Here is a 9,603-nt window from a genome sequence, read left to right as displayed (position 1 = left end):
TTAAATGTAAAAATTTTTAAACGAGAAAATATCACTTCCAAACATTATCAATATCCGATATTTCTTAAACGAAGATATAACAGTTTTTTGTAACTATCGATATATCGATATTTTTCCCATCCCTTTTTTGCATCCCTAAAAGTCCAACAGCGTGGCTGAATAGAAATTTTCGCAAAAATTTCTTCATATTTCTCGACAGCGGTGAAAAAACTAAGATGTCAGCCCTCAACTTAACCGTGCGCGTGCACCCGGTGGTGCTCTTCCAGGTGGTGGATGCCTACGAGCGACGCAACGCCGATTCTCACCGCGTCATCGGCACTCTGCTTGGATCCGTCGACAAGGGAGTGGTGGAGGTAACCAACTGTTTCTGTGTCCCGCACAAGGAGCACGACGACCAGGTAGAGGCGGAGCTCAGTTATGCTTTGGATATGTACGACCTGAACCGTAAGGTGAATCCCAACGAGAGCGTCGTAGGCTGGTGGGCCACCGGCAATGATGTGACCAATCACAGTTCGGTTATCCATGAGTACTACGCCCGCGAATGCAATAATCCGGTGCACCTTACGGTGGACACGTCGCTTCAGGGCGGCAGAATGGGACTGCGCGCGTATGTCTGCATTCAGCTGGGTGTGCCTGGCGGTAAAAGCGGCTGCATGTTCACACCCATTCCCGTCGAACTGACCAGCTACGAACCGGAAACCTTCGGCCTCAAGCTGCTCCAAAAAACTGTTGGCGTGTCGCCCGCCCACAGGCCGAAGACTGTGCCACCAATGCTGGACCTGGCCCAGATTTCGGAAGCCTCGCAGAAGTTGCAGCAGCTACTGGACCTCATCCTGAAGTACGTTGACGATGTGATTGCCCACAAGGTGACACCGGACAACGCTGTCGGTCGGCAGCTTCTCGACCTTATTCACTCCGTGCCGCACATGACCCACGAGCAGTTCACCCAAATGTTCAACGCCAACGTGCGGAACCTTTTGCTGGTTATTACGCTCTCCCAGCTTATCAAGACCCAGCTGCAGCTCAACGAGAAACTCACATTCTTGCCTTCGGCCTAGGATGCTTGAGAAAATGAGGTGGGGCTTTCGATTAAGAAAAATTGTAAAAATATAGTGTATTGGATTGTGTTTTCTATAAAAAGATACGCGTAATAAAGTGCTCTGAAATCCACTATGGCTTTGTAATTAATTTCATTATGGTTCAAAATATTGCGCTTGTTTTAATGGTTCCCAAATGTATTCCTATGGTTAGGTATCAATTTCTTATTCTTTACTATTTAAATTATTGTTAAATGCATTTTGATAGTATGTTCCTAAAATTATCCAATATTATCGCTTCTATTCCTGCCATAAATTAAGTTTCAAAAATTTGTTTTGTAATAGTTTTAAAATTGTGTCTAAATCAATGTTAAAAGGAAATGTCCAGTGATCCAGGACATTAATCCACATTATTAACATGCAACAAAACCAATCGGACATAAGAATGAAAAGTCATTTAGGAGGAGCCTATATAGATATACCATTGTCTATGTATACCATTGCAGAATTATGGCAGTTTATGGTATAAGATATGCATAAATATATTGCAAAAATCATATATTATATATTTGGCTGGCCCTTAAAAGAATTTCATTATCAAAATAATTAATTATATTATTTTGCTTATACTGATAACTTGTATATTACTAATCAATGAAAAGAAAATGTCCCAGCGATGGCTGCTTAAAAGTAATTTTAAAAATTTTCGATATTTTCCAAAGGGTCAGCCAATACCGAGAAATACCGAGACCCCGGCATTTCCCCCGGCATTGTTGGATATTTTCTTCCGATAGGCATAGCTCAGCCAATTTGTACCCGATCCAGAAATAATGTTCCATTCTGCACTCAGCGAACCTTCTGCCAGTTTTCCTTATTCAAAGAATTGCTTAAAAGTCATTTTAAAAATTTTCGATATTTTGCAAGGGGTCCCCCTATAAAATGGCGAGACACCGACATATCCCCCCTTTTGGATACTTTCTCTCTTTCCGATAGGCATAGCTCTGCCAATTTGTACCCGATCCAGAAATAACGTACTATTCTGTAATCAGCGAACCTTCTGCCAGTTTTCCTCATTCAAAGAATTGCTTAAAAGTCATTTTAAAAATTTTCGATATTTTGCAAGGGGTCCCCCTATAAAATGGCGAGACACCGACATATCCCCCTTTTTGGATACTTTCTCTCTTTCCGATAGGCATAGCTCTGCCAATTTGTACCCGATCCAGAAATAACGTACCATTCTATAATCAGCGAACCTTCTGCCAGTTTTCCTCATTCAAAGAATTTCTTGAAAGTCATTTTAAAAATTTTCGACATTTTGCAAGGGGTCCCCCTATAAAATGGCGAGACACCGACATATCCCCCTTTTTGGATACTTTCTCTCTTTCCGATAGGCATAGCTCTGCCAATTTGTACCCGATCCAGAAATAACGTACCATTCTGTAATCAGCGAACCTTCTGTCAGTTTTCCTCATTCAAAGAATTTCTTAAAAGTCATTTTAAAAATTTTCGATATTTTGCAAGGGGTCCCCCTATAAAATGGCGAGACACCGACATATCCCCCTTTTTGGATACTTTCTCTCTTTCCGATAGGCATAGCTCTGCCAATTTGTACCCGATCCAGGCATAATGTACCATTCTGTAATCAGCGAACCTTCTGCCAGTTTTCCTCATTCAAAGAATTGCTTAAAAGTCATTTTAAAAATTTTCGATATTTTGCAAGGGGTCCCCCTATAAAATGGCGAGACACCGACATATCCCCCTTTTTGGATACTTTCTCTCTTTCCGATAGGCATAGCTCTGCCAATTTGTACCCGATCCAGAAATAACGTACCATTCTGTAATCAGCGAACCTTCTGCCAGTTTTCCTCATTCAAAGAATTTCTTAAAAGTCATTTTAAAAATTTTCGATATTTTGCAAGGGGTCCCCCTATAAAATGGCGAGACACCGACATATCCCCCTTTTTGGATACTTTCTCTCTTTCCGATAGGCATAGCTCTGCCAATTTTTACCCGATCTAGAAATAACGTATCATTCTATAATCAGCGAACCTTCAGCCAGTTTTTCTCATTCAAAGAAATGCTGAAAAGTCATTTTAAAAATTTCAAATTTTTGGCAAGGGGTCCCCCTATAAAATGGCGAGACACCGACATATCCCCCTTTTTGGATACTTTCTCTCTTTCCGATAGGCATAGCTCTGCCAATTTGTACCCGATCCAGAAATAACGTACCATTCTATAATCAGCGAACCTTCTGCCAGTTTTCCTCATTCAAAGAATTTCTTGAAAGTCATTTTAAAAATTTTCGACATTTTGCAAGGGGTCCCCCTATAAAATGGCGAGACACCGACATATCCCCCTTTTTGGATACTTTCTCTCTTTCCGATAGGCATAGCTCTGCCAATTTGTACCCGATCCAGAAATAACGTACCATTCTGTAATCAGCGAACCTTCTGTCAGTTTTCCTCATTCAAAGAATTTCTTAAAAGTCATTTTAAAAATTTTCGATATTTTGCAAGGGGTCCCCCTATAAAATGGCGAGACACCGACATATCCCCCTTTTTGGATACTTTCTCTCTTTCCGATAGGCATAGCTCTGCCAATTTGTACCCGATCCAGAAATAACGTACCATTCTGTAATCAGCGAACCTTCTGTCAGTTTTCCTCATTCAAAGAATTTCTTAAAAGTCATTTTAAAAATTTTCGATATTTTGCAAGGGGTCCCCCTATAAAATGGCGAGACACCGACATATCCCCCTTTTTGGATACTTTCTCTCTTTCCGATAGGCATAGCTCTGCCAATTTGTACCCGATCCAGAAATAACGTACCATTCTGTAATCAGCGAACCTTCTGCCAGTTTTCCTCAAAGAATTTCATTCAAAGAATTTCTTAAAAGTCATTTTAAAAATTTTCGATATTTTGCAAGGGGTTCTTTTTCTGAAACCGTTTTCTTGGGAATATCTCGGCCACTTCGCTTCCAATCCAGGATCGCAATAGGTCATAAAAAGCGCAAAAATAAGGCGCTTCGAGTGGCCAACACAATCTGGTCTTAGCCAAGTTAACACCGAGAGCTAGTTAAAATTGGCCCAAAACAAATATTTTTATAAGTTCCTGATTTTTTGATTATGTATATCTCGGCTATTTCTCAACCGATCTGCAAGCGGGGTACCATATTGAGATTAGATTTTTGATGTCCTTTGATCTTCCAAAATATCCTTCATGTCCTTGAACAAAAATTTTCCCCATTGTGAATACTAAATACATTTGATTTTTATCAAATTCAAGGATAAAACGTCCTTTGATGCTAAAACTTTTGATGCAGTTCGAAGGACCCTAAAGTCCTGACTCCGATATTGCATTCTTTTCCAAAATCGGTTACGGATTTCCCGAGATATAAGCTAAGGAACTAATCAAAAATAAAATGTTTGGGCAAAAAAATGTTTCCCACGTTGTTAACTTGGCCAATACCAATACTTTTTAGCCATGCAGGTGGAGACTCTTTTTCCCCATTTTTTGAGCCATCCCAATCCAGGAGTGTATGCGAAATGGCCGAGATATTCACAAAAAACATTTTCAAAAATCGAAATCCACCTACTGGCCATTTCTGTTCGCCTAGTCCTTCGGGCCTGGTAACGCCCAAAAATTGAAAAATTTTCAGCCACAAAAGCCTGTGACGTCACGGATTGAACCTCTACATGTGACGTCACACTGGGGGGTGTCTTGGCTAAAGGATCCACATATGTTCCACACTGGATCCACATTTCGATCCGTTACATTTGAATTCAAATTCAAAAATAGATCCCGCCCGCGCCTCCCCGGGATTTTTCAAACTCGAAAATAGTTGCCCGCCCCCGCGAAATTTAAATATCAACCGGTGACTTTAAAAGGTTAACCGGTTCAGCCAAGACACAACCCAGTCTAGCCAAGACACCACCAAGTGGTGACGTCACGGATCGCAGCCCATTCCGTGACGTCACTGACTTTTGTGGCTGAAAATTTGTCAATTTTGGGCCGCCACCAGGCTCGGAGTACTAGGCGAACAGAAATGGCCAGTAGGTGGATTCTATTTTCTGAAACAGTTTTTTGTGAATATCTCGGCCATTTCGCTTCCAATCCAGGATCGTGATAGGTCATAAAGTGCGCAAAAATAAGGCGCTTCGAGTGGCCAACACAATCTGGTCTTAGCCAAGTTAACACCGAGGGCTAGTTAAAATTGGCCCAAAACAAATATTTTTATAAGTTCCTGATTTTTTGATTACGTATATCTCGGCTATTTTCCAAGCGATCTGCAAGCGGGGTACCATATTGAGATCAGATTTTTAATGTCCTTCGATCTCCACCAAAATGTCCTTCATGTCCTTGAACAAAAATTTTCCCCATAGTGAATACTAAATACATTTGATTTTGTTCGAATTCAAGTATAAAACGTCCTTTGATGCTAAAACTTTTGATGCAGTTCGAAGGACCTTAAAGTCCTGACTCCGATATGGCATTCATTTCCAAAATCGGGTATGGATTTCCCGAGATATAAGCTAAGGAACTAATCAAAAATAAAATGTTTGGGCAAAAAAATTTTTCCCACGTTGTTAACTTGGCCAATACCAATACTTTTTAGCCATGCAGGTGGAGACTCTTTTTCCCCATTTTTTGAGCCATCCCAATCCAGGAGTGTATGCGAAATGGCCGAGATATTCACAAAAAACATTTTCAAAAATCGAAATCCACCTACTGGCCATTTCTGTTCGCCTAGTCCTTCGGGCCTGGTAGCGCCCAAAAATTGAAAAATTTTCAGCCACAAAAGCCTACACTGTCATAAAAAGCGCAAAAATAAGGCGCTTCGAGTGGCCAACACAATCTGGTCTTAGCCAAGTTAACACCGAGGGCTAGTTAAAATTGGCCCAAAACAAATATTTTTATAAGTTCCTGATTTTTTGATTATGTATATCTCGGCTATTTCCCAACCGATCTGCAAGCGGGGTACCATATTGAGATCAGATTTTTAATGTCCTTCGATCTCCACCAAAATATCCTTCATGTCCTTGAACAAAAATTTTTCCCATAGTGAATACTAAATACATTTGATTTTGTTCGAATTCAAGGATAAAACGTCCTTTGATGCAGAAACATTTGATGCAGTTCGAAGGACCTTAAAGTCCTGACTCCGATATTGCATTCTTTTCCAAAATCGGTTATGGATTTCCCGAGATATAAGCTAAGGAACTAATAAAAAATAAAATGTTTGGGCAAAAAAATGTTTCCCACGTTGTTAACTTGGCCAATACCAATACTTTTTAGCCATGCAGGTGGAGACTCTTTTTCCCCATTTTTTGAGCCATCCCAATCCAGGATTGGATGCGAAATGGCCGAGATATTCACAAAAAACATTTTCAAAAATCGAAATCCACCTACTGGCCATTTCTGTTCGCCTAGTCCTTCGGGCCTGGTAGCGCCCAAAAATTGAAAAATTTTCAGCCACAAAAGCCTGTGACGTCACGGATTGAACCTCTACATGTGACGTCACACTGGGGGGTGTCTTGGCTAAAGGATCCACATATGTTCCACACTGGATCCACATTTCGATCCGTTACATTTGAATTCAAACTCGAAAATAGTTGCCCGCTCCGCGAAATTTAAATATCAACCGGTGACTTTAAAAGGTTAACCGGTTCAGCCAAGACACAACCCAGTCTAGCCAAGACACCACCAAGTGGTGACGTCACGGATCGCAGCCCATTCCGTGACGTCACTGACTTTTGTGGCTGAAAATTTGTCAATTTTGGGCCGCCACCAGGCTCGGAGTACTAGGCGAACAGAAATGGCCAGTAGGTGGATTCTATTTTCTGAAACAGTTTTTTGTGAATATCTCGGCCATTTCGCTTCCAATCCAGGATCGCAATAGGTCATAAAAAGCGCAAAAATAAGGCGCTTCGAGTGGCCAACACAATCTGGTCTTAGCCAAGTTAACACCGAGGGCTAGTTAAAATTGGCCCAAAACAAATATTTTTATAAGTTCCTGATTTTTTGATTATGTATATCTCGGCTATTTCCCAACCGATCTGCAAGCGGGGTACCATATTGAGATCAGATTTTTAATGTCCTTCGATCTCCACCAAAATATCCTTCATGTCCTTGAACAAAAATTTTTCCCATAGTGAATACTAAATACATTTGATTTTGTTCGAATTCAAGGATAAAACGTCCTTTGATGCAGAAACATTTGATGCAGTTCGAAGGACCTTAAAGTCCTGACTCCGATATTGCATTCTTTTCCAAAATCGGTTATGGATTTCCCGAGATATAAGCTAAGGAACTAATAAAAAATAAAATGTTTGGGCAAAAAAATGTTTCCCACGTTGTTAACTTGGCCAATACCAATACTTTTTAGCCATGCAGGTGGAGACTCTTTTTCCCCATTTTTTGAGCCATCCCAATCCAGGATTGGATGCGAAATGGCCGAGATATTCACAAAAAACATTTTCAAAAATCGAAATCCACCTACTGGCCATTTCTGTTCGCCTAGTCCTTCGGGCCTGGTAGCGCCCAAAAATTGAAAAATTTTCAGCCACAAAAGCCTGTGACGTCACGGATTGAACCTCTACATGTGACGTCACACTGGGGGGTGTCTTGGCTAAAGGATCCACATATGTTCCACACTGGATCCACATTTCGATCCGTTACATTTGAATTCAAATTCAAAAATAGATCCCGCCCGCGCCTCCCCGGGATTTTTCAAACTCGAAAATAGTTGCCCGCCCCCGCGAAATTTAAATATCAACCGGTGACTTTAAAAGGTTAACCGGTTCAGCCAAGACACAACCCAGTCTAGCCAAGACACCACCAAATGGTGACGTCACGGATCGCAGCCCATTCCGTGACGTCACTGACTTTTGTGGCTGAAAATTTGTCAATTTTGGGCCGCCACCAGGCTCGGAGTACTAGGCGAACAGAAATGGCCAGTAGGTGGATTCTATTTTCTGAAACAGTTTTTTGTGAATATCTCGGCCATTTCGCTTCCAATCCAGGATCGCAATAGGTCATAAAAAGCGCAAAAATAAGGCGCTTCGAGTGGCCAACACAATCTGGTCTTAGCCAAGTTAACACCGAGGGCTAGTTAAAATTGGCCCAAAACAAATATTTTTATAAGTTCCTGATTTTTTGATTATGTATATCTCGGCTATTTCCCAACCGATCTGCAAGCGGGGTACCATATTGAGATCAGATTTTTAATGTCCTTCGATCTCCACCAAAATGTCCTTCATGTCCTTGAACAAAAATTTTCCCCATAGTGAATACTAAATACATTTGATTTTGTTCGAATTCAAGTATAAAACGTCCTTTGATGCTAAAACTTTTGATGCAGTTCGAAGGACCTTAAAGTCCTGACTCCGATATGGCATTCTTTTCCAAAATCGGTTATGGATTTCCCGAGATATAAGCTAAGGAACTAATCAAAAATAAAATGTTTGGGCAAAAAAATTTTTTCCACGTTGTTAACTTGGCCAATACCAATACTTTTTAGCCATGCAGGTGGAGACTCTTTTTCCCCATTTTTTGAGCCATCCCAATCCAGGATTGGATGCGAAATGGCCGAGATATTCACAAAAAACATTTTCAAAAATCGAAATCCACCTACTGGCCATTTCTGTTCGCTTAGTCCTTCGGGCCTGGTAGCGCCCAAAAATTGAAAAATTTTCAGCCACAAAAGCCTGTGACGTCACGGATTGAACCTCTACATGTGACGTCACACTGGGGGGTGTCTTGGCTAAAGGATCCACATATGTTCCACACTGGATCCACATTTCGATCCGTTACATTTGAATTCAAACTCGAAAATAGTTGCCCGCTCCGCGAAATTTAAATATCAACCGGTGACTTTAAAAGCTTAACCGGTTCAGCCAAGACACAACCCAGTCTAGCCAAGACACCACCAAGTGGTGACGTCACGGATCGCAGCCCATTCCGTGACGTCACTGACTTTTGTGGCTGAAAATTTGTCAATTTTGGGCCGCCACCAGGCTCGGAGTACTAGGCGAACAGAAATGGCCAGTAGGTGGATTCTATTTTCTGAAACAGTTTTTTGTGAATATCTCGGCCATTTCGCTTCCAATCCAGGATCGTGATAGGTCATAAAGTGCGCAAAAATAAGGCGCTTCGAGTGGCCAACACAATCTGGTCTTAGCCAAGTTAACACCGAGGGCTAGTTAAAATTGGCCCAAAACAAATATTTTTATAAGTTCCTGATTTTTTGATTATGTATATCTCGGCTATTTCCCAACCGATCTGCAAGCGGGGTACCATATTGAGATCAGATTTTTAATGTCCTTCGATCTCCACCAAAATATCCTTCATGTCCTTGAACAAAAATTTTTCCCATAATGAATACTAAATACATTTGATTTTGTTCGAATTCAAGGATAAAACGTCCTTTGATGCAGAAACATTTGATGCAGTTCGAAGGACCTTAAAGTCCTGACTCCGATATTGCATTCTTTTCCAAAATCGGTTATGGATTTCCCGAGATATAAGCTAAGGAACTAATAAAAAATAAAATGTTTGGGCAAAAAAATG

At 40.9% G+C, this 9,603-nt stretch overlaps 1 protein-coding gene across 1 annotated transcript; it reads left to right on the top strand.

Moving 5' to 3' along the window:
- The first annotated feature begins 107 nt into the window (after positions 1 to 107).
- Positions 108 to 1,170, top strand: LOC6498892 (eukaryotic translation initiation factor 3 subunit F-1). Its single transcript, XM_001955696.4, has one exon. It carries the CDS (start codon positions 216 to 218, stop codon positions 1,056 to 1,058), a length of 843 nt encoding a protein of 280 aa, XP_001955732.1. The 5' UTR covers positions 108 to 215; the 3' UTR covers positions 1,059 to 1,170.
- The last annotated feature ends 8,433 nt before the right edge of the window (positions 1,171 to 9,603 follow it).

This window comes from Drosophila ananassae, chromosome 2L (genome assembly GCF_017639315.1).
Source record: "Drosophila ananassae strain 14024-0371.13 chromosome 2L, ASM1763931v2, whole genome shotgun sequence".
NCBI lineage: Eukaryota > Metazoa > Arthropoda > Insecta > Diptera > Drosophilidae > Drosophila > Drosophila ananassae.
The sequence above is the reverse complement of the archived record's forward strand: the minus strand, read 5'-3'. Positions and strand labels throughout refer to the sequence as shown.

Bases quoted from the DNA above. Each gene is read 5' to 3' on its own strand.
- LOC6498892 (XM_001955696.4), top strand. From the start codon at position 216: ATGTCAGCCCTCAACTTAACCGTGCGCGTGCACCCGGTGGTGCTCTTC.